The following is a 27,563-nucleotide window of genomic DNA, read 5'->3' on the forward strand; positions in this document are numbered from 1 at the left end:
GTTGACAGGTTTGCATTATGTAACTGTTAGATGTGCGGGGCCAGGTTCACACGTAGTGGGGATTGTGACGTCACCTGGAGCGTGTGGGGGGGGGGGGGCTCCAGCACCCTCCTATATAAAGCGGAGTTTTAAAAGGTAACACCTGCCTAGTTTGGTCGCGATAGCTTTAACGGTGTGGATTTGTATTCGGAGCACACGCACTTTATTTTTTATATATAGTAATTGAAGATATAGAAAATAAACATAAGATAGCTCAGGGTGACGTAATCCATGTCATTGCATCAGTGACGTCGCCGCGAGCGTTTTGTCACCGTGCGAGTGACGTCGCCACGGAGGGTTGTACAATAACGAGTGACGCCATCGCAACAGTTGTCGCCAGCATCGTGACATCGTCGCGAGGCAACGTCAATGCGTGGGCGTCACACACGTAGACGACGACGACGCCCACCGCCGCCGCGCGGTCACCACGCTGCGGCTTCATCGCGAGGTCGTCGTGACAATGACGTCACAACTTCTTGTCGGTCAGGCTTCACGCGTGACGTCGCCCCGCGGCTCGCGTGACGTCGCCCCGCGGCTCGCGTGACGTCGCCCCGCGGCTCGCGTGACGTCGCCCCGCGGCTCGCGTGACGTCGCCCCGCGGCTCGCGTGACGTCGCCCCGCGGCTCGCGTGACGTCGCCCCGCGGCTCGCGTGACGTCGCCCCGCGGCTCGCGTGACGTCGCCCCGCGGCTCGCGTGACGTCGCCCCGCGGCTCGCGTGACGTCGCCCCGCGGCTCGCGTGACGTCGCCCCGCGGCTCGCGTGACGTCGCCCCGCGGCTCGCGTGACGTCGCCCCGTGTGTTGTGATCTCGCGGCTCCCCCAGGAAGATGGCGGCGCGTAGCGGCGAGGCCGAGGAGGCGGCGGCGGCGGCGTTGGCGGCCGAGAGCGCGGAGGAGGCGCGCGGGCTCGGCCCGGTCTCTGCGCGGGACCTGGCCCAGGTGACGACGCCTTATCCCGCGACCTTGGGGGGGGGAGGGGGGGGGAGCGGAGCGAGGGGAACCCCGTGCTCGCGAAGGCTTCGGACTTAGTGGAGGAAGGGACGGCGCCCGAGGCCCCCGAACGGGGAACGAGGAGTTGCGGGGCAAGGGATGGGGAGAGAGAGAGAGGGGGCACGGGGAGAGATGTCGGTGTCGTGGCGAGAGAGGGAGAGAGAGAGATGGGTCTTGTGGATTGATAAGTGTGGTGGGAGAAGGGCGCAGGGCCTTGGTACGGAGCCCAACTGTGGCCCAACCGAAATCGACATCAAACTGACGCCTCCCGAGAGGGATACTGGGACGGCTTTCGTGCAAAATAACGAGGGGCGCGACACAGACACACACACACAGACAGCATCGATACAACAGTCGCTTCCTTGTCGCTCTTCTGTCGCTACTGCCACGGTTCCTGTGAACTTCACTGCTTGGTTTCTCCTCCCATGTCGAGGACGCGGGCCTACCCCAGATTGGTTCGTCTCAACCACAGCGTTCACCACCAACACCACCACCACCAACACTGCAGATGACAATAACCACACGGCTGATGCAGGTCGCATCACTTTTTATTTCAGCTTACTTCCCGCTGCTCCACTTTGGAATTCCCTCCCCGCGTCTACTTCCTCCCAATCGCCTACAACAACAAACAATAATAACTTGTGCTCAATTCAATACAACTTTTGCTTTAATAGCGCTGTTGCTGACCGCTTGTCATTTTTTTGGGCCCGTGCTCTGCAATTTGCGGTAAAAAACAAACAAACCCCCCCCACGGCCATTCCGAGACGAGTGTCGTCGGTCCTGGGTGCCCCGTGCATTTGACCCCTTGCATGGGGCGTGACCTCTCATCTCCCCCGGCTGTGGGGACCTCGCTAGGGAGAGATTTTGCCACTCCAGCGGTGTGTGATGACACGCATCGGGGAGATTGCGTCACGGTTCAGGACGGTGCCTTTTTAATAACATGCCGAAGGGCAGTGGTGCCGCTTCCTGTTCACACATCGTGCTCAGATAATGTGTGACATGGGTTGTGTGTTTCTGATAGGTGTGTGATGCGTGTATGTGATGTGTGTAGATGATGTGATGGGTGAGTGTGTGATGCGTGTAGGTAATGTGTGATGAGTGTATGTGATGTGTGTAGATGATGTGATGGGTGTGTGTGTGTGATGCGTGTAGGTGATGTGTGATGAGTGTATGTGATGTGTGTAGATGATGTGATGGGTGTGTGTGATGCGTGTAGGTGATGTGTGATGAGTGTATGTGATGTGTGTAGATGATGTGATGGGTGTGTGTGTGTGATGCGTGTAGGTGATGTGTGATGAGTGTATGTGATGTGTGTAGATGATGTGATGGGTGTGTGTGTGTGATGCGTGTAGGTGATGTGTGATGAGTGTATGTGATGTGTGTAGATGATGTGATGGGTGTGTGTGTGTGATGCGTGTAGGTGATGTGTGATGAGTGTATGTGATGTGTGTAGATGATGTGATGGGTGTGTGTGTGTGATGCGTGTAGGTGATGTGTGATGAGTGTATGTGATGTGTGTAGATGATGTGATGGGTGTGTGTGATGCGTGTAGGTGATGTGTGATGAGTGTATGTGATGTGTGTAGATGATGTGATGGGTGTGTGTGTGATGCGTGTAGGTAATGTGTGATGAGTGTATGTGATGTGTGTAGAGGATGTGATGGGTGTGTGTGTGATGCGTGTAGGTAATGTGTGATGAGTGTATGTGATGTGTGTAGAGGATGTGATGGGTGTGTGATGTGTCCGTGCGTCTAGGCCTGGCAGCAGTCCCCGACTCTGCGTGCGGACCTGTACTCCCACCTGGCGCTCCACGTGCCGCGCGTGTACTGCACGGCGGCCGCGGGCTGCGCGCATAGCGAGGACTTTCTGGCCGGACAGCTGCTGTTGGAGCCGCTCGAGTGGCTGCTATGCGGTGGGTGGGACCCCCTGGAGCGGTTCGGCGCACTCCGCCAGGAGGCCCAGACGCGCCAGCTGTGCGGACACGCCTTCAAGATGGGGGAGCCCACGTACTCCTGCAGGTGGGGTGGCGCGTTGGTCACTCTGTCCAGCCACCAGGGTCAGGGGATCTCGGGGTGGGGGGTGGGGGGTTGCCTGCCACAGAACGTGGCATTGTGTCGGAGCGCAGTAATTGGTGGCGGCCGTGCCCCATAGAAGGGCCTGTGTCCGCTTCCTTACTTGGGCACCATCCTGTGTGACGTTTGTAGTTTTCCCCCAGTTCTGCATGGCTTTTCTTCCAAAGCTAAAATTAAAAAAAAACTGAATATGTAACTGCCATTGGCCAAACACCCCAATGCTGAGCACTACAATTCACTTGGACGACGCATAGCAGTCATCACCTCCTGTGAAAACTAGCAGGACCCTGCTGAAAAGCGTCTTGAGACTCCGTGAAGCTTTCCGGGTAAACAACTGTTATAGTGATAGGCTGTTAGGGTTGCTGTTAGGAAAGGGGGTGCTAGGTGCTGTGCATGTTTGTGGTGCTTGTGTGCATTGCCGTGTGTGTGCTGCTGCAGGGAGTGTGCAATGGACCCCACGTGCGTGCTGTGCATGGAGTGCTTCCAGCACAGCGTGCACAAGAGCCACCGTTACCGGGTAAGAGCTCGGTTTAGCCGCAACCCAGACTCCTACCGGGCACACACAAAAGTTTCATGTGGTTCATGCAAACGCGCAGTTTTAGTTCCTATTCTTGTTTCTTTCAGATGAACGCGTCGGGTGGGGGAGGCCTGTGCGACTGTGGTGACGTAGAGGCCTGGAAAAGCGGCCCCTTCTGTGATATCCACCTCCCGGCCAGCGGCACACCTGACCCCGTGAGCGCAGCCCCTGTCAGTAACGCTGTCACTGATTCGTCGGATGTTTTCAATGTGGAGCTTTATAGAGTGTAGGCTGGGTTATGACACCGGGTGGAATTACACAAGGGAGAATGACATCCCGATCGGAATTGAAGAGCTTTGTTCCGATTTCAAGCTGCTTGCTTCACTGCTGAGCTACCTGGCCAGTTTGGATGTATCGGTGCATTGCGCTATGAACCCGGTGACTTGAGTTCAATTCTCCGCTCAAGGCCAACACCAGTGACAATTGTCTGTACCGTCTCTGGTCTTCCCCAAGGTCGACTCAATCTCAAATGAGTACCTGGTGCGATGTATAAACTTCACCACTAGGGAGACAAAGGTGGCCGGACGTGTTGCTGGCCACTCCCTCGTGTGCCATGCTGGCCTTCATAGGTCCTTGCTAGCAGAATTTGTCCCAACAGTGTGTTAAGCCATACGGAGGATCTTTGTACCTTTGTGCGTGTGTGAGCGTAGGACCCCACGTCCCGGCTGCCCTCGGATCTGGTTGCCCGTGCACAAGCCGTGTTCAGCATTGCCCTGCGCTATGCTGCCGACATGCTGTGCTGGGAGGAGGATGACACGCTGCCCCTCGGCCTGGAGCCCACGTAAGCACTCATGCATGAGCACGCAGGGGTACGCACGTGCACACACAGGCACACGCACACGCATGCACGCTTACACGTATGGGCACGCTTACACATACTCAATGATTTTCAGACACACACACTCACACACACTCATTCACACTCACTCGCACACTTACGCAAGCTCCTGTGAGCGATGTCCATCCTCGCTCCCTCCGTGTGTTTGTGTGCGCATGTGCAGGCGGAAGGGCTCGGCCTACTACTGCATGCTGTTTAACGACGAGGTGCACACCTATGAGCAGGTGATATACGTGCTGCAGAAGGCGGTCGGCTGCTCGCAAAAGGAGGCCAGCAACTTCGCCACAAACATTGACCGCGATGTGAGTTACGCTCGCTCCCAACGCTCGCTCTTAGCATAATCTGTTGTACTGTATTTCTATGCTCCTGCCTTTATCGACACTTACGAATCAGTGGGGTCAAATTGAAACAAATAATAACCCCCCCACCACGGCCCGCACGGGACGGGGGGAGGCCTTCATCGGACAGGGATTTGCATATGTGTTCCCTTGTCCTCCCTGTCCCTGTGGCTGTAATTGGCAGGGACGCAAGTCGGTGCTGTACGGAGAACACAAGTTATGTGAGCAGGCGAAGGCTGTGATTGAGGTGAGTTATCATTGCATGCAGGTGATTAAGGCTCCTCAGGCCCAGAGGGAAACTGATGAGGGTTGAGTTCCTTGCTGGCTGTGTGTGTATCTGTGTGTGGTGGGGAGCGATAGTGTAGCGGTTTGCGCGCTGCACTATGAACCTGGCGACCCGGGTTCGATTTCCACTCACGGCCAACACCAGTGACGATTATCTGAACCGGTCCCGGGCCTCCCCTAGGTCGACTCAGCCTCAAATTAGTACCTGGTGCGATGTGTAAACATCGCCACTAGGGAGACAAAGGCGGTCGGGCGTGGTGCTGGCCACCCACCCCCTCGTGTGCCGTGCCGGCCTTCATAGGTGCTCGCTAACAGCACTTGCCCCTACAGTCTGTTAAGGCTATACGGGGGATCTTTGTCTTTGTTTACATGTGACTATATGTTTTTATGAGGAGCAGTATTGCAGAGGCTAGTGCGCAGTGCTACGAACCCGGCGACCCGAGTTCGATTCCTACTCGTGGCTAACACCAGTAACGATTATCTGAATTGGTACCTGGACATTCCCAAGGTCAACTCGGCCTCAAATGAGTACTTTTGGTGCGATGTGTAAACATGGTTTACGAGGGAGATCAAGGCGGCTAGGTGTGGTGCTGGCCACCCACCCCCTCTTGTGCCGCGTTCACTTTCATCTGTGCTCGCTCAGAGCACTTGCCCAAGCTGTATGTTTAGGCGGTATGGGGATCTTTGTGCGTCTATATGTGCGTCTATGTGTGTGTGCGAGTAGAGGAGCACGGGGAGAGGCAACCAGAAGCCGCTGAAGGTGCGGGTGATGCTGGCAGCTGTGGTGGCGCACCAGCTGTTTGCCATGCGGCTCCTGGCGTGGCTTGCACACGTCATCTCACACTCGGGTGAGCGGTGTGCACCTCGCACAGCCGCCACTCCCCACTCCTCTCGCTGTCGTTTGTGCCGCGCTGCCCGGTGTGCCCTAAGTACCTCGTACTTAATGCGTCGTGCCACCCCCTGCTGGCAGACTGTACCCATTGCGGGCGTGTGCTGCATACAGCTTGTGCCGTGTCGGGATGATTGCCGATGGGGGACCCCCAACGCTAGACTGCTTGGGGGCAATGGAGATGATATGTAATGCAAGGCTATTTGAGTGCCCTATTGATGTGATGCATAAACATCAGCAGCACTGGGGAGACAAAGTGGGGAGACAAAGGTGGGCGGGCGTGGCATCGGCTGGACCACCCCTTCATAGGTGCGCCATGCCAGCCTTTATATGTGCTTGCTAATAGGCCTTGCTCAACAGCGTGTTAAGGCTACACAGGGTATCTTTGTTGTTGTGCAGAGGGCCTGCGGAGGGTCCTGTGCCAGGTGGGACTGGACCCGGTGCCTGATGGGCAGGACTCGTCTCCCATCAGCCGCCTCATGCTCTACGACTCCAAACTGTGGAAGGGTAAAGGCATGCACATGACACGGCAAAGCGGCGCTGCCCTCCACTCTGTGTGTACTGACGCGTAACACATTCGGCAGTGGGCACTCACGCATGCGCTGTATGCGGCCTGCTGGTGCTGCATTGCAGGTGCGCGGAACGTTTACCACCAGCTGCTGATGAGCAGCCTCCTCCTGGACCTGGAGTACAAGCGCCGCTTCGCCATTCAGTTCACCAAGGTGAGGATGCCCGGGGAGGGGGGGGTGCGCGGGAGGCCACTGTGGCACCATCATCATGATCACCAATGTCGCCACAATCACCACCATCATCACCATCATCACCATCATCTTCATTATTTATACCGCGCCGCCCCTCCCGTACATCTCACGTCACTGCTTTCCCATTGCTGGGGCCGGTTCCCCACCATTGCTGTCACCTGCACTCCCACCATCACTGCCATTACCATCACCATCATCACCAGATCCACAATCATCATAATCACCATCACCTCCATCGCCACCGTGCCGAACGGCGTGTGTCACCACACAGAATTACCAGCGCCTGCAGAAGGACTTCATGGAGGACGACCACGAGCGCTCGGTCTCCGTCACAGCGCTGTCCGTGCAGATCTTCACAGTGCCCACTCTAGTGAGTGCCTCCACCCACACCCTCACCCGCCAGATTCCTACACCCAACTGGACCACTCTTAACCCCTCCCCTCGTTGGTGAGTGTCTGGGTGTAGCTTTCTACGCTGTCATCGTGGGGGTATAAGGGATGGTGGTGGTTATGGTATCGGTCATCATGGTGGTGATGTTTGTGGTTTTGATGACAATGAAGGTGGTAATGATGGTTAAAGTGATGACAGTGGTGACAGTGGTGTTGTGACGGTGATGGTGTTGGTCTTGATATTGAAGGTGATGACGGTGAAGGTTGTGGTGAAGGTGACAATGGTGGCGATGATGACAGTAAATGTGATTATGATGGTGACGGTAATGAGCATGGTAATGTGGTCTTGTGACTGCAATGATGGTGATGATGTTGGTCTTGGTGGCGATGGTAGCGGGTGGCAATGGTGACGGCGGTAGTGATGGTGTTGGTCTCGATGCAGGCGCAGGAGCTGATCCAGACAGAGGGGCTGGTGCGCGTTATCGTCACCGCGTTCGTGGAGCAGCTGCTGAGTCGACGCGACAGCAGCGGGCGCTTCCAGTTTGAGCGCTATACGGCGCTACAGGCCTTCCGCTTCCACCGGATGCACGCCATCCTCGGCGACCTCAGGTGGGATCACGACCCCCGACCTGCACCCCAAGCACCCCGCACCTCCTTGGCAGAGTGCCTCACCCCCGTGTGTGCGTGGGTTCGTGTCTATTTGTATCACCTGCGTGTGTGTGTATGTATAGCACCCTATGTAGCCAACCGTGCTAATTGGAGATGCGGGTATGTGAGTGTGCAGAGCGGTAGTGTAGCGGTTGGCACATTGTGCTACGAACCCAGTGAACAGAGTACGATTCCAGCGCACAGCCACCAACACCACTGTTCCTGGGCCTCACTTTGGTCGACTTTCCTTCAAATGAGTATCTGTTAACATCATCCCGAGGGAGACAAAGGCAGTCGAGCGTGGTGCTGTCAACCCATCCTCTTGTGTGCCATGCCAGCCTTCATAGGTGCTCACTAACAACGCTTGCCCCAACAGCCTCTTATGGCTATATGGAGGTCTTTGTTTACGTGTATGTGTGTGTGTGTGTCTGCTTTGTTGCGTGTTCCTGTTTGTGCCTGTGCATGCCTTTGCATGCAGGTACGTGTTGGCATGCCGGCCGGCAGGGTGGAGTGAGCATCTGAGACAGCGCTTCCTTGAGGGGTTCGACGTGCTGCTGGAGCTGCTCAGGGCCATGCAGGTGCTGCGCTATGCCCTCTCATTCACAACACTTGTTGTTCAACATTGTCAACAGTCTCAACGACAGCCAGTTACCTCAATACTCTTCTACCGCAACTACCGTGGTGACTGTTCCTGTGAACTTTACTCCTTGATTCTTCCTCCCCCTGCATTGAGGACCCGGTCTACCTGATTGTCTCATATCATCCTGCACACTGTGTTCAACCACCACCGTGCAGGTCACAACAACACACTCACCCACTACCTCAACCATTCACTCAACCACTCACCTACTCACCCACTCAGCATATTGCATGTCACAAGACTCCCCTAGTCCACTAAGTCTTAATTGTGTACCTGGTGCGGTGTGTAAACATCACCACTGGGGGAGACGAACGTGACCGAGCATGCTGCTGGCCATGCCACCTCCTCATAGGTTTCAAGTAAAAATTGTTTCGACCTGGGGGGAACTCAAGAAACCAGGCTAGTCTCATTCGCAAAAGTGGCCTGGGTCACCAGTTGCCCCAACAGCCTGTGCACGCCACACGGGGGACCTTTGTGTGTGTGTGTTTGCAGGGAATGGACCCAGTGTCACGACAGGTGAGCCAGCACATGGAGGTGGAGCCCGAGTGGGAGGCGGCCTTCACCCTGCAGACCAAGCTCACGCACGTCCTCGCCATGCTGCAGGAGTGGTGCGCCTCTGATGTGAGTGCGACACGCCGGCACCGCGCCACGTGCGTCATCGTCATTATTATTCGGGCGATGCGCCCACCTCCCACAGGTGGAAGGATAGTAGACGGTTCCATCTGTGACTGGTCACCTGCTGCTCTGCCCATCGAGACCATTTAGTGATGGAACCAAAGCGTCCACCAGCTGACAGCCAGCGCCGGTGAACGCCTGCAGACCCCGCACGGCGATTTCTAACGTTCAGTCCTGTTCCAAAAACAAGTTGCGGAGCGCTACAACGCGGCACACAAACAAGAATAATTGTATTATTAGTAGTATTCCACTTGTTCACTCAGGAAAGGCTCACTGAATATCAAGATTCTTATTCATGAGGCTCCTGTCATCTTTTCACAGTTGGGGGTGATGTCGCTGTGCATAACCCCATTGAGTTATTTGCAGGTAATCTTTTAGCTTTTGGGGTGCGGTTTGGCCATTGACAGTTACATTGTGTGTTTATTTTTAGCTATGGGAGGAAACTGGAGAACCCGAACGCAACCCATGCAGAACAGCAGGAGAACTACAAACTCCATACAGAAAGGCGCCCGAGTTGGGAATCAAACTCAGGGCTTCTTGCTCTTGGGCGCGAATGTCACCACCGGCGACGTCCTGCCGCTCATCATCCTTCCCTCCACGGTCAATAAAATGAGCATCTCCTTGTGGGAAAGTCAACAGTGGTCGTCCTATGGATAGACTCGCCCCCGCCACTATCGGAATGTGGAATTTCCACCACTGGCTCTGGCGCTATAAACAGGAGATGAGCACCACCTCGATGCCCACTTGAGCAGCAGGAACTCACTTTGCCTCTGGACGTGCCTCGCAAACCCCGGTTTGTGCGGCGTGTGGGGGTGCGGTGCAGGAGCTGGTGCTGGTGGAGGCGTATCGGCGCTGCGTGGAGGCGCTGGCTGCCGGCCAGGAGGAGGATGCTCCCGAGACTTTGGTATTAGCCGGCCACACCGTGGAGAGCGGCGCCTTCTGCGTTTCGCAGCGGCCCGTCAGCGTGCACCTGCCACTGTCCCGCCTGCTCGCCGGTAACCACTGTTTCTACCTGTGTGTGCACTGGCGGAGCCAGTCGGGGGGGGGGTGGGGGGGGTGGCTGGGGTGGCACGTGCCCCCCCAATGATCTGATCGAAATTCATAATTTAGAACGGATCATTGGGGCTTATTATTAATAAATCAGCATTTTGCAACCCCCACTGCCACTGTGTAGCATATTATTATGTGCCAGGGACTCTGGGAGATGGCAATAAGTAACGGCAAAGCAGTTTAAGTGACTCAGAATTGTGCGCAGTTGCGTATGCAGTACACGACTTCCCTGAAGGCAAACACCTTCAGCGAGCACGATGCCGATCTCACACGGTTCGAATTCGACCCTCGATCGATGGCTGCACCATCGCCGCACACGCATCGAATGAAAAGCATTGCTGGAGGGGTTGCCCCCCCCTCCCTGAAAATCCTGGCTCTCGTCATTGTGAGTTGTGGTGCTATGAACCTAGACACTCGAGATCGATTTTTGCTGACGACCACCAGTAACGAATATCTGAACTCATCCTGGGCCTTCCTTAGGTCGACTCGGCCTCAAATTAGTTGTGCGTGTGGTTTGTAAAGATCATGAGTGGATGAGAATGTGAGAGGTGAGCGGGAAAAAGGGTGAGCGAGAGGTGGTGGGGCAGCCGTGACGACGCTGCTGCTCCCTCTCCCTAGGTCTTCACGTGCTGCTGAGCCGTACGGAGGTGGCCTACACGCGCCCCGAGCTGCTACCCCTGGTGAGTGACCCCGTGTGCCCTCTTACCACCCTCTGACCTTGCTCGCTCCAACCGTAGCGTGTGGTGCCGTTTGTCCTTAGCAAGGCCTGCTGTGCAGAGCCAGGACCGTTCGTCTGAAAATTGTAATCGACTGCTTTGCTTGTGGTCAATCACACAGACCCCTTAATAAATGGTGGCCATCCCTACATTCTGCCTGTCGCAGGCGTGAAACCCCCGTCAGAGCCACAGTCAGCGTGACGCGGCTGATGTTGCTGGTGAAGTCGCCAAGCTTCGCACATTACCTCACGTCCAGCGACACACCTGGGAACAAAGGGGAGACATTTTTTTCCTCGTGATTGCTGGCCAGCTCTGCAGCTCATCTCTGGGAGCGTTGCAGCAGTCGGGTTTGTGGCCACTCCCCCTCAGCCGCTTGTGTCGCTGGTGCAGGAGTTGAGCGGAGAGAGAGTGACGGTGCCGCGCGTCATTTCTCTTGCAGAACGAGCTGAGCCCCCCAGCGCTCATTGAGCAGCCGCTGCGCTGCCTGGCCATGGTGGCCCAGGTGCATGCTGGGATGTGGCGCCGGAACGGATTCTCGCTCGTTAACCAGGTAAGGCTGGCGAGGGCGGTGCGAGAGCAGTGCTATTGTTCTTGTTTTGCTTGCAACGCCCTTGGATGCGCGTGAGTCGTCGCACTGTACAACAGGGATGGGGGCAGCAGTGACCTCTCATCCTTGTCCCCACCACAGATCTACTACTACCACAACGTGAAGTGCCGCAGGGAGATGTTCGACAAGGATATTCTCATGCTTCAGGTTCGGTGCCGTGGGCCCTTCTCCCCCTCTCCCCCTCATGCTCCTTGGTGTAGCTTTGTGGTAGTTGTAGTGTTGAAGTGTTGACAGTAGTGCTGTTATGGAGGTGGTGGTTTTGTGGCCATTGTGGTATGGTTGTTCCGGTGGTTTTGCTATGGCAGTGTTGGTAGTTGTAGTGCGGTTATCGTGTAGCATGTGGCTATGCCAATGTAGGAGCGGTGGTGGAGTGGTGGTTGTGCGTGAACTGGAGTGGTTGTGTGGCGGCCGTGCGGTGCAGGTCGGAGCATCCATGATGGACCCCAACCACCTGCTCATGATTCTGCTTAAACGCTTCGAGCTCTTCCACCTTTTCCTGTGCCCCGAGTACGGGCGGGCGCATGGCACGGACGCTGCAAAGGCAGGAAGCGCGTCATACACACACCACAATACCACTCTCACCACAACACCACACCACAACATCACCCTCACCACAACACCACGCTCACCACAACACCAGACTGCCATAACACCACCCTTACCACGATAGCAACATCGCCTCAACACCTCCACTGCCACAACACTGATGCCGCTTCAATACCCACGGTGCCACGACGTATGTATGTATGTTGAACTTTTTTAGCGCCGTACGTAGCCAATACTGCACCACCACTACCATCATCACACTCATGAGCCCATACATCCCACACCTCACTCAGCGCCACATGTTCCTAGGTAGCGGTTTGTGCTCATAAACGTTGCTTGTGTGTGTGTTTGTCTGCTTGTGTCCGCGTGTGTGCCTACGTCTGTTTGGATGTGCGTGCGTGCGTGCGCGTGTCTGTGTGTGTGCGTGCTCCCACAGGACATGACGCAGCAAAACAACAGCCTCCTGGAGGAGATGCTGCACCTGGTCATCATGATCACCGGTACGTGCCGGACCGTCCTGCACGGTCATGCTGATGATGCTCATGAGTGGCGATAAACTTGCCGATCTTCACGGCCACAGCTTTGAAGCCTGCATTAGTTAAGATGAAGACGCGGTCAGCGATGTGGATCTGGTGACTAAAGGAGGCGTTGCTCTCAGTGGCCATCGGGGAAGATGTCACTGGGTGGCTCTGCACACATCCATGTCTTGTGTTGTTGCTGTTGTGGTGTTGAGTTTCGGTGTTGCTGGTTTTGAGTTGTGGTTGTGTTGCTGCTGCGGCCACTCCCAGGCGAACGGTTTGTGCCGGGGCTGGGCCGCGTCTCGCCGCTGGAGGTGACGCGGCGCGAAGTCGTGCACCAGCTCTGCATCAAGCCGATGGCGCACAGCGAGCTGGTGCGCTCGCTCACCGAGGACGTGAGTGGCCCTTGCCCTCTCCGCTCGCCCCTGTCCCCCACGCGGCTGTTGTTGCCATGAGCAGACGTGCCGTATGAAAGCGGCGCTCACTGTTTTTTCTCCTCAGGAAAACCACGAGACGGGGATGGAGGCTGTGATTGAGGAGGTGGCCACCTTCAGGTACTAGAATTTGCACACGTGACCAGACAAAGGCAATAGCCCATGTTCACGTGGAGCTCCCTGTGAGCTATCACCACGCGTGTGTGCTTGCGTGTGAGCTTGCATGTGTAGAGTAGAGAAATACGCGGTGCGCACAGTTAAACGGGTGCAATGGAGGGCAAACAGGTGTGCGCGTTGCAACATGAGGTTTGCACAGACAAACCGCCAGTAATTAAGGGGAAAAGTGGGTGCAACCGAGGTCAAATAGGTGCTATGCTGTGACCGGAGGTTGGCGCCTAGGAGACGGGAGATGGGGGGGTGATGATAAGAAATGAATGGGACAACTGGCGCCGGCCTGGCGGCAGCTTAAGTGGTAACACGTGAGGTTTCGGGATGAGCAGGGGGATATAAGCGGGAGTGTGTGTGAGCAAGGGGAGTTATTTCCGGGAACCAAGAGTGAAGACATCTCGCCGCTGCCGCTCCAGCCGGAAACGGGACCTCGTCCCCTCACGCCGTCGCCGGGCGGGTGTTGGCTCATCCCCCCGCCCGGGAAAGACGGGTGAGCGGAGCTGAGGGAGCGTAGGTGAAGGCAGCGGTGGAGATGTGGAGCTGCTGTGTGCGGAGTCGCTGAGTGCGGAGTCGCTGAGTGCGGAGACGCTGAGAGCGAAGTCGCTGAGAGCAGAGCGGGGAGAAGTTAAGTATATGTGATCGTACAGATAGTTATAGGAGTGCCTATAACTGGCGCAAGAACAGGTGACTAAAGTGAAAGCAGGTGACTTGTTACAACCTGTCGGTGTGAGTAATTTTTGAAGACACTACACATGTGTGCGTGCATGTATGTATTCGCACGTGTGTGTGCGTGTCTGTGAGTACACGTGTGTGTGTCAGTTTGGGGAGCAGTGCACTGTGCTACGAATATTTAAACCAGTCCTGGGTCGACTTGGCCTTAAAAATTAGTCCCTGCGTATGGTGTGTTAATGGGAAGGCAAAGGTGGCCAGGCATGGTGCCGGCCACCTCCGCTCTCGTGTCCTGTGACGGCCTTCATAGGTGCTACTAACTTGCCACAACAGTCTGTTCGACTTTACAGGGGGGGGATCTTTGTACTGTTGCAGGAAGCCAGGCGTCACAAGCAAGGGGCTCTATGAGCTGAAGCCCGGGTGCGCACGCGACTTCAACCTCTTCTACTACCACTACACGCGTGCAGAGCAGTCTAAGGTGCCGCCTGCACCGCCGTCGGCATCCCCGCGTGCCTCCGCGTGCACCGCCCCACCCGGCATCTCGCCCTGCTGGGGGCTCCGCTCACTGCGCTCCCCTCGCTCACAGCGCTCTCCTCGCTCACTGGGCCAGCTGCTCACGTGGCCAGGAGATGCCAGTGCAGTGGTGGATTTCTTGAATCTGTCCGTGTGTGAGTGGTGGGGATTGTCGTGGTTCTCTGGTTTCCTCCCAAATGCACTCTCTACTGGGTTCAGCCGCCACACTGCAGGTCACAACTCGCTCACCCACTCATCACAATGCAGGTCACAACACTTATATTTCTGATTCTTCCCTCGTGCTGCTCGCCATTATCATCTCTTTTCCCAGACTCTTATAATCACCTCACTCAGTTCAAGGCCATTTATATTATTATTTTTATTATTCTTAGTTCTTTCGGTAAAGTCAGTTGAAGGGAAACAATAAAATGAAGATTTATTATTTTATTATTTTATTGTTTCCATTCAACGTGACTTTACCGAAAGAACTAAGAATATGAATTACTGCAGTCACGAAAGCTTTAAATTAAAATTCTTTTTATTGTTGTTGTGATGGTGTTCACCTTGACTGCTGTGTTCACAGGCAGAAGAGGCTCAGGGGAAACTGAAGAAGCAGAGCGGAGAACCCCTGGGTGAGGGAGGGTGTCTCTGCGTGCGTGTTTGACGTGTGTGTACATTTGTGTGTATTGTGGGTGAGTGTAATTGTAGCATATGCGTGTGTGCCATGCGTGTATCTCGTGTGTGTGTCCCGTGCACAAGTGTCCCGTTCCGTAAGTGCAAGTGTCCCGCGTGTAACGCGTGTCTATTGTGTGTGTACCGAGTGCGAGTGTCCGTCCCATATGTGCGTGCGAGTGTAACGCGTGTAACGCGTGTGCAGTGTGTGTGTGTGTGTCCCGAGTGCGAGTTTCCCATATGTGCATGCGAGTATTCCCGCGCGTAACGTGCGTGCAGTTTGTGTGCCGAGTGCAAGTGTCCCGTATGTGTGTGCGAGTGTGTAACGCATGTGCCGTGTGTGTGCCGTGCGTGTACCGTGTCGTGGGTGCAGTGTTTCCCCCTCCTGCTGCCCCGCCGCTGTGCGCGCTGTTTGCGAGCCTGGTGAACGTGCTGCAGTGCGACGTGCTGCTGCTCGTGCTGGCGACGGCGCTGCGCTGGGCGCGCGACTCCCGCTCGCACGCGTGGACCGAGCCCATGCTGCAGCGGGTGCGTATGTGTTTGCCTGTCCGCGCGCCCGTGCGTGTCTCTCTGCGCTCAGCCTGTCTTGGCAATAGGTCTTTGTGTTTAGCCTGTGTATCCAACTGCCTCTCTGTCGGTCTATCAGTGTGTGCTTTGTATGCTGACTGTGACCGCGTGTGCGCATGTGGGTTGTGTAACGTGCCATGTGAGCCTCAGACACTTCACGTGGCCTCAAGGTGTACCTCAGCTAGCACAAGCGCCGTGGTGATGTCACCGCCAAATTGTAGCGAATGTTGGTTATTGTTGTCTGCCTGCCTCTTGTGGTGTCTGGTGGGTGCTTCCCTCCTCCTCTGTCTGTCCGCTTTATCTGTGTTGTGGCGGGCGCCGCTCTCGTCGAGCACTGTTATGGATGTTCCCGTGTGTGGAATTCGTGGTGTAGGCACTGCACCTGGTGGTGATGGCACTGCAAGAGGAGAAGCAGCAGCTGGAGGGAGGCAGTGGCGATGCGAGCGGCTCCTCCTTCTCGGTCAAGGCCGCGAGTAAGGCTCGTGCTCTGAGCTTGCGCATGTCCGTGCATAGTCTTGCTATCGTGAACGCGCTCACAATCGTGACCGCAAGCTGTACTCCGCAATCCTCATGGCAGAGGCAGGATAGAGTTGGGTTAGTGTGTTTAACCAGGTGTGAGAACTGACAACAGTAATAGCAACAATCAAGCAAACAAATCACAGTAAAGACAACTTCTGCAGAATATATCTAAAATACCACACAAAAAAATAGAATTGAATGTCCTGGAACAGATGCTGTTGGACGTTTACAAACCGTGTATAGTTACAAAGTGAACGTTGACAGCGCGTGGCACGGTGTGGACCGCACGCCAGGCGACCTATGTTGGTCCGTTGTTTGGTCCGTGAAGGCGTTGCTGGTGCCCGGGTAGCTGTAGTGTGCACGTGCATGTGTGTGCACGTGCGTGTGTGTGCAGGTCCTGTGAGCAGTGGGCTAGAGGAGCACCCAGACGGATTGAGTCTGCTGGCATTGCTCAGGCTCCTACAGAACGCCGCACACCTGGAGGCACAAAAAGACACCATCACCTGGACGCTGCAGGTGCGTGCCTGCATTTATTGGTCATCTCACCGTAACCCACTGATACACAGGAGAGCGAGTGGTGTGTATATGTGTATGCTCGTATGTGTGCCAAGCGCTCACAGACCCACGCACGTGACTCGGGATTTGATATTTGACTCTGATCTCTCCGTGAGCTTTCATTGGAATCCCTTGCATCTCCTCCTCTCCCTCACCCGCAGCTGTTCGAGGCCGTGCACCAGCTGCATCAGAAACCCAGCCAGGGCATCGCCATGGCCGTGCCTGGCCAGCGTGCAGAGGAGGTGGGGACCACGCACCAGCAGCAGCACGAGCAGCTGCTATGTCGCTCATCCCGGTATCATTGCTCTGTGGAAGGGAGAGAAAGAATCCACCCTCTCCGCTGCTTAGCATGGGCTCACACCCTGACTGGGGGAAGCCCCTCTCTGACCCTGATGTGTGCCGTGCCCGCCCCCTCCCGCCACGCGACAGAACCCACAGGAGCGCGAGAAGGCTGAGCGCAAGCGCAAGGCGGAGCTGGCGCGCGTGCGCCGGGAGAAGGTCATGGCACAGATGTCGGCCATGCAGCGCAACTTTATAGATGAGAACCGCGAGCTCTTCGAGCAGACACTGGGGCAGGCGGCGGTGACACCATCAGCGGCCACGACACCGTCTCCCGTCGAGGGGTAAGGGCGTGGAGCACTGGCGCGCTACCTTCACGATTGCCATGATGCTTGTTCAGCCAGGAGAAACCAAGCGAAATATTCCATCAATAAGGGATTTTCCAGGTGAAATATTTTAATATCCATATCTTTAAAAACAGATGAGTGTTGTAGGTACGATTCGTAGGGTGGGACCACGTGTGCACGATGGGGGAGGCCTGATTGCCATGACAGGCATTGGAGTGGTCTCCACGAGTCAAGGGGAGGAGAAGATCTAAGTCCTGATGGTGTTGGAGGTCACTGCGTGTCGACTGTGGTAGCTGTGATAGTGAGGAGGTGCGGTGGGGGTACCAGCGGCTTCAGGCACAATGACTTCTCGACTGAGATGGAGATTGTAACAATAGTCATACTATGTAAATGTTGCCAATTATACTCTTTGGTTTTTTCGGTAAAGTCTCGTAGGTAAAATAAAATAAATAAAAATAAAAGAAAACAATTAAATCACGACGTTTCGAAGGCAACACAAGCTTCCGTCTTCAGGTGGAACAGTCACAGCAAGATCGCTGCATCAAGTGGGGAGGCTCTGAGAGCCTCGAGATTAAATACAGGTTAAGGGGTGGGGGGAGGAGCCAAGTAGGGCACATTGATGTTGTGCGGTGCTACGTTAATTCGTCTTTTGTTATGTTGAGGGTGCGGGGGATGCAGTGGGTCACTGCACGGGCGCAATGGAAAAATGGAAACAAAAATGGAAAAGTTTGGAAAGAATATGCTGTGTGCTTATAAGGTAGCTAAAGTTTTGACTTGGTTTATGACATCTTTCCAGTGGTTGTTTCATTTAAAACCATCCTCCCGGTTGAAGTTGTGTCTATGTTTGTATATCTGGATGGCTTCATGGACAAATCTTTGGTAATAACCGGGAGGTTTGCATAGTACTTTGGTATCGGAGAAAACAATCTCATGAGAACCCGCTGTGTTGAGACAATGATCAGCTACGGCCGACAAATTCGTTCTTCCGTGTTTGAAATCTGATTTGTGCTCGCGAATTCGGTCAGAAGTATGTCGTTTTGTCTCCCCGATATAGCAGTCACCGCAGATACAACTCAATTTGTAAACACCGGGGTACTGTAAGTCAGGGATTGCCAATTTGAATGTAGGGCCACAGAGCTTGAGTAATTGTATGCACCGGTTCTGGCTGCTACCTTCTCCGCTTGTCTGGAGGAAACGGTGCGCGTTGCAAACTTGTAACTTGAACTTTTTCTTTATACTTTTTAATTGTGACCTTTTGAGAGCCCTCACTGACACCACTGCCCCCGGTGCCATCGCATCCGCAGAGCGCAGGCAGTGAGTGGCGCTGCAGTGGCGCCATGCGCCGTGGGCCCCGGTGCGGTGGCCCCGCCCCAGGGCCGCCGCACCGCCGCTTGCATCCTGTGCCAGGAGGAACAGGAGGTGAGCGCCAGCCGCCCCGCCATCGTGCTCGCTGCCTACGTGCAGCGCTCCACTGTGCTCAGCACGGCCCCCCGCGCAACGCACACCCCCGCGGGTGAGGGCCCCCCCCTCCCGGTCGTTCAGTTGTGCAACTGTGCGCGCCTCTCTGTGCATGTGTCTGTGTTCGTGTGGTGGTTGACTCAGGCTTCAAATGAGTACTTCTGGTGCGATGTGTAAACATTGTCACTGGGGAGACGAAGGTGGCCGGGTGTGGTGCTGGCCACCCACCCCCTCGTGTGCCATGCCGGTCCTAATAGGTGCTCGCTAACAGTACTTGCCCCAACAGTCTGTTCAGGCAATACGGGGATCTGTGTCTCTGTACTTACCTGTGCGTGTGTATCTTTGTGTTTGTGCATCTCCGCATGTCTGTTTTTTGCATGTTTATTCAGATGGGCTGGACCCTCTACTGGCACCAGTTGAGCTGCCGTGTGGCATCCACACCAGCAGCTGTGGTCATGCCATGCATGCTCACTGCTGGCAGAGGTGCTCCACCACACGCATACACGCACACTCGCACACATACACACATACACACATGATCAGATGACACAGCTGAGCACATGATCACTGTGACCTACTGTACTACTGTAGAAGAGTTACTTCTCCAACAACAACCATTCCCTCGGTTCGCGACTAAGTGCGGTGACAGCACCATGTCGTTTGTGCCAAGCTAGGTGCTGCTTGAGGCCACGTGGAAATTCCTCTGGTACATCCATGGAAAGCTTCTCGAACTACGTGGTCAAAAAAGATGTTCAATAACGTTGGAGTCGGAGTACATCCGTGACCTCCTGCCATTGAGCCTTCCACACTTGACGTGGCGGTTATTGTGCATCTCCATTTAACACGAATGCTTGCACGTTTACACACTTGTGGCTGTCTGTATGCGCTCGTGCAGTTTCTTCGAGGCTGTGCAGATCAAGGAGCAGCGGAGGCAGCACCGCCTGCGTGCCCACGCCAGCTACGACGTGGATGCGGGAGAGTTCCTGTGCCCGCTTTGCCAGTGCATCAGCAACACGGTGCTGCCCGTGGTGCCTGCCTCACCGGCCACGCGTGCGGAGCGCACCCAGCCCGACAGGTGCCCGGCTGCGCACGCGCACACACTTGGCACACGCGGGCGCGGGCACTGTGTGAGCAAGGCATCCGGGCGGCTCCGGCTAGGCCGGTTGCCGCGCACAGCTTTCACCTGGCGCAGCAACGTGTCCTCATAAGATTGTGAATAGTCCGTCCACCTGTGGCTTCCCACTACGAGATTATCAAGCAGCGTTCAAGCAAGCAAACTCTGAACCGGTATCGACCATCTGGGCCTCATCAGTATTCAGGCCTATGAAACAAATGCTTCCTGCATGTTTGTGTTTGAGTGTCTAGGTGTTTGTTTTTGTACGTACATGTGTGTGCTTACATAGCCCGGCACAAGCGCTACGATGACGTCACCGTCACTTAGTAATGACGGCTGTTGTTATTGTACGTGTGTGTGTGTGTGTATGGAGCAGCGAGGAGGAGGTGGAGGTGCCCGTGCTGGCCGCGTGGCTGGGCTCCGTGCGCGCTCGCGTCGCTGGGCTCCACGCACTGCTCCACCATCATGGCCGTGCCGCAGGTCAGTCACGCCGTGGGTTCCTCCTCCCCTTCGCTTGTCTCCATTTGTCTTCGGCAACGCTTGTGGTCTCACGTTGGACGACGTGACGCGGCTGCTGCCTCATGGATGTGGATGCGTGGCTATTGTGTGCAGTGTAGTGCAGCGGTTTGTGCACTTCGCTACAAAGCCCAGTGGTCCAAGTTTGATTTCCGCTCATGTCGGTTATGAATATTTGAACCGGTCCAGGCCACCTCTAGGTCGACCCGGTCTAAAACAAGTACCTCGTGCCGTGTATAAGCCATAACCACTGGGGATACAGACGGCTGGGCATGATGCTGGCTACAGCATCCCCTTGTCCGCCGTGTTGACCCAACAACCTGTGTAGGCTAACGGAACATATTTGTCTTTGTGTGTTGTGTGTGTGAGTGTAGAGTGCCATAAGATTGGATTGGTTGGCGCGGCCCATGGACCCCCCGTGCTGCCAGACGGCTTTCTCGATATCCTCCGCACGGGGGTGCAGCCACAGTGAGTGTGTGTGTGTGTTTGCCCATGTGTGTGCAGCTCGTACGTGAATGTGTGTGCGTGCGTGAGCATATGTTTGTGTCTGTGTTTGTGCGTATATGTGTGTGCGTAGTTATACATAGACCGTGTGTCTTTGTCCATGCTGTACCCCTGGCCCACAGGACGGCACACTCGGAGAGCCTGCAGGCAATGCTGGCCACGTTCGGCACTGCCGTGTTCCGCGTGGGCCTCCGGGCCAACCCCAACGAGGCCGACCCGCGCATGGGTCCCGTAGCCTGGGGCACCGTCGCTTTCTCCATTCACGCCGTCGGTACGGCCCCCGTGTCCCTGCCCTATCACCCTACCACCCCCCGCTCTACCGGCTAGGGCACAGCAAGGATTATGTGACCATAGAGCACATAGGTTTTTTTTGCAGAGCACAGGCCTGAGGCCCAAAATGCACAGCGACCAGAAACAAACAGCATGTAATTCAGCAGTTAATGTAATTCTTGCATTGAGCGAGGTTATACGATTTTGAGAAGAGATAATGGGAAGGAATTTCAGTGTGGAGGTGAGTGAGGGAAGAAGCATAAAGATAAGTGAGGTGACCTGCAGTGTGATGGGGTGAGTGAGTGTGTGTGTTGTTGTGACTTTAAGTGTGGTGAGTGGGTAATTGTGTGAGTTTGTTGACCTGCAGTGTGCGGGTTGAACTCTGTGGTTGAAACCGAGTCCTCGGCACGGGTGGAGTACAGAGCTAAGATGCCGGTGCCTCCTGTGTGGCAGAGCGGTGCCTGGTGGAGGAGGGGAAGCCGCTCTTCGGGAGCCTCCCCCGGCGTCAGGACGACTGCTTGCGGGCGCTCACCGGATTCTCGGCAGCACAGAGGACGGTGCTGGAAACCAGCGTGCGGCACAGCCACGTGACGCAGCTCTTCTCCTGTACGCACCGTGCACAACCGCCACCGCTGCCACACCCCCTCCCTGTCGCTCCTCATGCTGCCACCGCCGTGTTGGCACAAGCGCTCAACATGGACCCTGTCTCTTGCAGATCTTCTGCACGACCCGCAGCTTACAGACAACTCCCCGGCCATCCTCGACGTGGACATGTTTAGTTTGCTGGTGAGGTGTGCGTGCGTCACGTGCGCGCGCAAACCGAGAAGCTGCCTGGGATCTCGCGCCCCATTCGCTGTGGCCTAGTCGCGAAGCGCCACGCGTTTTGTCAACTTGTCCACCACAGGCTCAGGGCTGTTAACGGGAGGTGAACACCAATGCCCCAATGCTAATTTTTGCAGCAGCAGGAACTCGCTCTAACTTTCATTTCCTCTCTCCACCTAACCCAGGTGGGGCTCGTGCTGTGCGCGCCGGCGCTGTTCGCGAGCCCCGAAGGCGGGGGGCCCCAGCAGGAGCCCTCGGGCGTCGCCTCCGCACTTGCCGACCTTCACCTGCTGCACCTTGTCACCATGGCGACCGTTGCTCAGCTGCTGCTCACGGCCGGCGCCGACGAGACAGGTGCAGCCGCGGCGCCGAGGCCACGGCGACCGCATCGCGGCGCCGGGGGGGCTCTAGGCCATCGGTGCCGCGTGTGCTAACGATGGTGTACTGTGCTGCTGGTGCAGATGAGCCCATGGACCAACAGAGCAACTGGGACCCGGAGGAGCTTCGCCGAGTATCTACGCTGCACCGCCAGCTGCTTGCCGCCAGGTAACCGCCGCCGCGCCGCCCGCTGCCGGCGCCGTCTCCTACCATAAACAAGCGCGAGCGAACGTGAGTGCCGCGCTGTGCCGTGTACCCTGTGCGTGCTGGCGCAGCGGGATCGCCGAGCGGGAGCCATCTCCGTGGCACCTGGTGCAGCGTGTGCGCGCCGGCGCTACCCCCTTCCTGCGCTGCTGTGCGCTGCTCTTCCACTACCTGCGCGGGACTCCGGCACCCCCCGAGCTGCATGGTACATCGCAACGCGCGTCCCGTGACCTGCCGGCAGTGTGCACGATGGCCTCAAATTGTACCTTGCTTTGGCGCAAGCCCTAAGCCACGCTTCGTGGTGAACGGTGACTGTCTCCCCGGCCCTACTTGCAGTTCGCTCGCCGCTGTCCGGTCCTTTTACGGCGCTGTCCAAGGTCACCGTTTAATTGTTTGCCGCAGCGAGTGTCGTGGACTCGGCGGTACGGTTGCGGCGCGGCGCTTGCTCGTGATGATGAAACGCACGGCGCTGTCTTAACCGGCAACTTAACAAAAAACCTGGAGCCAAAAGCGGGAGGGTAAGTTGCCGTGCCGCAGGCGACCTCACCGCTCACCCCACTGTGCATGCGTGTTTGTGTGCGGGCGTGCAGCGGCGTGCCCGGCGCAGTTCGAGGTACTATGCCGTTACCTCTCACTGCCAGTAAATCTCGCCGCACTCTTCACCACGCACGAGGGCGTGGCCACCGAGCTCCTGCACAGGTCAGCTGGAGGACTGAACAGAGGGCCCTGTCATTTACGGGTTGAGCAGGGGGCTCGGGGGATGGGGGTAGAGGCTCGCGGGTGATCGCTCAGAACGCAATCTGGCACGAGACGTTAATCGATTCGGTTCATCGACCGCAAATGACAATCGGCCACTTTTGGTCCAGTGACATCCAATCCAGCGGCATATGTACGAATATTTGGCAAGACTTTTTTTCCAACTATTTTCATGTTATCCCATTGGTTGAGTAATGGAACTGACAATCGGTAGAAAAGTCTATGGCTTGAGTCACGAGAAATCCCAGCTTTGCCTGTGACTCCTGGGTGCGGTGCGGCGAGCAGATGGTGCGGGCACGGCGCCGTGCGTGCTGCTCTGCGCGGGGAGAGGCGAGTGGTGCAGTAAGTCTCACCGTGCGAGCACACGCTCATCGCCAACACAACCGCACAGCGGCGCGCTCACCACCAGCACAACCACACTCGTCGCTGATACATTGGGGACGTTGAGTACTCGTGGTGCATCAGGCTTCTGCTTGGTTTGTCGTGGCAATTAATGGAGTTCCTAGAGGGAGGTCGATCAATGCAACCCGAATACCACCAGCTACACTCCGCTGCACACGGGCACCGCGCTCACCGCCACACACTGTCGCGCGTGTGTAGGTGTCTGCCGGAGCTGAGCCGCCTGGTGCCGCTTCCGGAAGACTACAGCGTGCTCATCAACCAAGCATCGCGCTTCACGTGAGCTCCCCACCCCCAAGCCATAAGCATGATATATAATTTATGTATTCGTTGTACCGCTAGACCTCCCATGCAGCACGCCTAGAGGTGGCCGAGTGACGAGGGGGAGGTGCGGGTGTTGCAAGTGCAAAGCGCAAAAACAATGCAGCAGAGACCGTGCATAATACGCAATTGCTATTAAAGTTGAAAAGCTTAACTCTTTGCTTAAGACCGCTTGAGCTGTGTCTCCTGCGTTTCTGCCGTGTGTCTCTCGTGTGTCTTCTCTGTGTCTCTCTCGTGTCTCCCCAATGTCTCCCCCGTGTCTTGGGTGGTGATATGGCTTAATGGTAGCGTGTTCGACGTGTGTTGCAGAGGTTCACGGTTAGAATTCAGCCACCAACCTGGTTAATACCCCGGTGTGTATTAACCGTAAATATCCTACTCGCCATCAACTTCACAGTGAACGTTAGAGTTCCCATGACATCATTCGCTAGAGTAGGCCATTGTTTGCACACGTCATCGTCCAAATTTGAAAAAATTACCCGCAAATTCCTCGATTGGAATCGTTTAAATTATTGGCCCGTATTGCGAAAACATTGCAGGACCTTCCTGGAAAACAGTCGTGAGATTAGGTTTCATACAATAATGTCTTTGGTTATTGTCCCCCTGGTGGTGTGTGCGCACCGGTGGTTTTGTGCACCCCGGTGTGGCATGCAGGTGTCCCCGCCTGGAAGGGGACGAGTCCCGCGCGCCCATCATGTGCCTCGTGTGTGGCACCATGCTGTGCTCGCAGAGCTACTGCTGCCAGAGCGAGCTGGACGGCGAGGACGTGGGCGCGTGCACTGCACACACCTACACTTGCGGCGCTGGCGTCGGCATTTTCCTACGGTAATAAGCGTGGGGATCCCCCCCCCCCAAGCAGGACCCCACCCCCCAGAGGGGGCCAAGGCCCATGGTGCGAGTTCTGAATGCGTGAGGAGCCAGCGGCACCTGCGTGACTGTGGAACTCTGGTTAGACCTTTTGTGTCTGACTGTGCAGGAGCGGTAGTACAGTTGCGCTACGAACCCGGCGACCGGAGTTCAATTCCCACTCAAGGCCAACACCAGTGACGATTATCTGAACCGGTCCTAAGCCTCCCCTCGGTCGACTAAGTCTTTCAGTACCTTGTGCGCTGTGTAAAATCATCAGCTTCAGGGAGACAAAGGTGGCCGGACGTGGTGTTTTCCACCCACCCCCTCGTGTGCCCTGCCCGTCATCATAGGTTCTGGTCGCGAACAGCGCTTGCCACAAAAGTCTGTTGAAGGCTACACGGGGGATCTTTGTGTGTGCAGGGTGCGCCTCTGCCAGGTGCTTCTGCTGTCCGCGAAGACCAAGGGCTGCTACTATCCGCCACCGTATCTCGATGACTACGGCGAAACCGACGTGGGTCTCAAGTGAGTCCTGCTCTGCTCGACTCCTCCTCCTCGTCTTCCTCTTGCCTCATCTTCCTCTTGCCTCATCTTGCTTCTCATACTCTTGTTTGTGTATCGTGGCAGCAGAAGGAACTGGGCCTTGTGCGTGTGTGGCGATGCGAATAATGAGTTTAAGTGGCTCACTCGGCCATCTGTCGGTGAGCTCACCGTGAGTGCACGGCCTGTGGTTTGACTGCAGAGCATCATCACTGCAGCGTGACGCCCGCAGTGTGCAGAGTGGACGATGCGGACCCTGCAAAATGGTTTAATTTTTTTTATCATGTTTGCTGTTCACAAGCACAAAGTCCAAAAATGTAAAGTGGCCAGCACCAAACAGCACTGTCACAGTTGCGTTAGATAACAAATGAAACGCATTTCTTGTTTGAGCAAGGGTATTATTGTAAGAGCTTGGGAAAACAGATAATGATGGGAGGGAATTCCAAAGTGGAGCAGTGCGAGGTGACCTGTAGTGTGGCGGTTGAACACCGGGTGGGTGAGATGAAATAATAAAGTAGGGTAGAGTAGGAATCAATAAGTGAAATTCACAGGAACTGTAACCATAGTATTAGCAATAGAAGAGCGATAAGGAGGTGAATGACCACCAGTGAGTTAAACCTTGTGTGTGTGTGTTACTACTGGTACCGGACTCTCACCATACTAGCCGAACCACCTCGCCTCACGGTATTCCAATGACCCTTAGCATCGATCATGTCTCTCAATTTCTCTCTTGGCCTTTCTCTTTTCCGTGTTTTTCTCTCTCTCACTTCCAGTTCACTGCCCTTTTCACAATTTGGTTCTCAATAATGTCACTGCTCTGCCGCCTGGTTGAACGCATGCGTCTGAATGGGTTTGCTTGTTGGCCGTGTGTCCACTAGGCGCGGGAACCCGCTGCACCTGTGCCCCGAGCGCTACATGCGACTCCAGCGGCTGTGGCAGCAGCATGGCGTCGCCGAGGAGATTGGCCACGCGCAGGACGCAAACCAGTCCTACACCAGCATCGACTGGCAGCAGATGTAGGCCACGCCGCACCGTGACTGCCAGCACGGGCGATCATTTGCCCGCTTGCGGCGGAGCTGGCGGCGACTCCGCGTAAGGAAGCGATGAGATCCTCTGATTTTGAATTAAACGCGTTGCGCCGTAAAGTAATTGCGATGTCTTTGCGTGGCACACCGTGGCTCCCCGAGCCAAGAGAACGCACGGCGAGGGGGCCAGCGGCGCTCCCGTGACCGGGCGTCTCTGGATCTTCAGGGCCACTGGCAGGGAAGGTGGATGGCCGCAGCGTGTTACGGGTTTCGAGCTTAGGCATCCGCATGGTGGTGGTGATGGTGGCCGAGGCGTGAGCACTTTAAACAGAGCGGCACGATTTTGACGCGACCGTGAGAAGTGGCGCTGTAGAGGGGCGTGGGGGGGCATGTGCGGGTGAGAACGAGGGCCTGCGGACGCTGGACAACTATTCTGCATCCACGGATCCCCCCCCCCCCCTCTCCAAACGAACCTTGCTGTGCCTCGTGACCACATTGGGGCCCAAATCTGCCCGGGGTGCATGCTCTCCCTGTGTATGGTGGTGTCAACATGCAGACGTGTACCCGCGCGTGTTCTGCTTTTGCGTGTACACGGGTTGAATGTACTATATTGTAGCATACAACAATAAAGCATTATCGCCCATGAGAGTGCCTGAGTGCTACCGTGGTGGTGAGGCTGGTGCGGACTGAGTGGTTGCCCTCCGCCAGCCGAACTCTGGCCGTGTAACGAGAGCTGGAGCAGTGCGTTGAGGGGCATGGCTGAGAGTGTGCGTTGGGTCGCGGTGTGGAGGCTGCTGCCGCATTTGTAAACCCAGGCACTCGGCGTCAGGAGGCACTGGGTCAACAGGCCCCCTCCCACGGAGTTGCCAACTCGGCGATTGTGTTGCTCGACCTGAACACTTTGGAAGGCTCTCTGGACGCATCGTTCTCTTGAGCGTCGACAGGTCGGGTGACGTTCTCTTTCTCACGGGCATCCTGGATGGCACCTGACGCACGCATAGTGGACACGTAAGGACACGTGTACACGCATCTTAACTCTGTTGGTGTGCATGTGCACAATGAATATCGCAGCCAAATGTAATCGCAATGGGTCGCGGCCTTTTACTCTCCT

At 56.0% G+C, this 27,563-nt stretch overlaps 1 protein-coding gene across 1 annotated transcript; it reads left to right on the top strand.

The window, feature by feature from the left end:
* Nucleotides 1-778: 778 nt before the first annotated feature.
* On the top strand, nucleotides 779-27,098 carry UBR2 (ubiquitin protein ligase E3 component n-recognin 2). The gene is made up of 46 exons (XM_032962702.2): nucleotides 779-977; nucleotides 2,783-3,045; nucleotides 3,538-3,616; nucleotides 3,724-3,831; nucleotides 4,327-4,457; nucleotides 4,678-4,816; nucleotides 5,037-5,099; nucleotides 5,862-5,985; nucleotides 6,426-6,533; nucleotides 6,660-6,748; nucleotides 7,059-7,157; nucleotides 7,619-7,785; nucleotides 8,303-8,402; nucleotides 8,957-9,085; nucleotides 9,963-10,134; nucleotides 10,808-10,869; nucleotides 11,345-11,455; nucleotides 11,594-11,659; nucleotides 11,934-12,053; nucleotides 12,495-12,558; nucleotides 12,847-12,971; nucleotides 13,078-13,130; nucleotides 14,223-14,325; nucleotides 14,944-14,992; nucleotides 15,406-15,560; nucleotides 15,973-16,072; nucleotides 16,513-16,634; nucleotides 16,835-16,915; nucleotides 17,103-17,296; nucleotides 18,604-18,812; nucleotides 19,147-19,240; nucleotides 19,653-19,832; nucleotides 20,248-20,351; nucleotides 20,762-20,855; nucleotides 21,014-21,162; nucleotides 21,615-21,767; nucleotides 21,877-21,947; nucleotides 22,169-22,337; nucleotides 22,445-22,529; nucleotides 22,637-22,770; nucleotides 23,156-23,264; nucleotides 23,607-23,663; nucleotides 23,922-23,999; nucleotides 24,696-24,866; nucleotides 25,311-25,412; nucleotides 26,306-27,098. Exons 1-46 carry the CDS (start codon nucleotides 867-869, stop codon nucleotides 26,445-26,447), a joined length of 5,388 nt encoding a protein of 1,795 aa, XP_032818593.2. The 5' UTR covers nucleotides 779-866; the 3' UTR covers nucleotides 26,448-27,098.
* The last annotated feature ends 465 nt before the right edge of the window (nucleotides 27,099-27,563 follow it).

This window comes from Petromyzon marinus, chromosome 29, assembly GCF_048934315.1.
Source record: "Petromyzon marinus isolate PM22_M1 ecotype Great Lakes invasive population chromosome 29, UKy_Petmar_22M1.pri1.0, whole genome shotgun sequence".
NCBI lineage: Eukaryota > Metazoa > Chordata > Hyperoartia > Petromyzontiformes > Petromyzontidae > Petromyzon > Petromyzon marinus.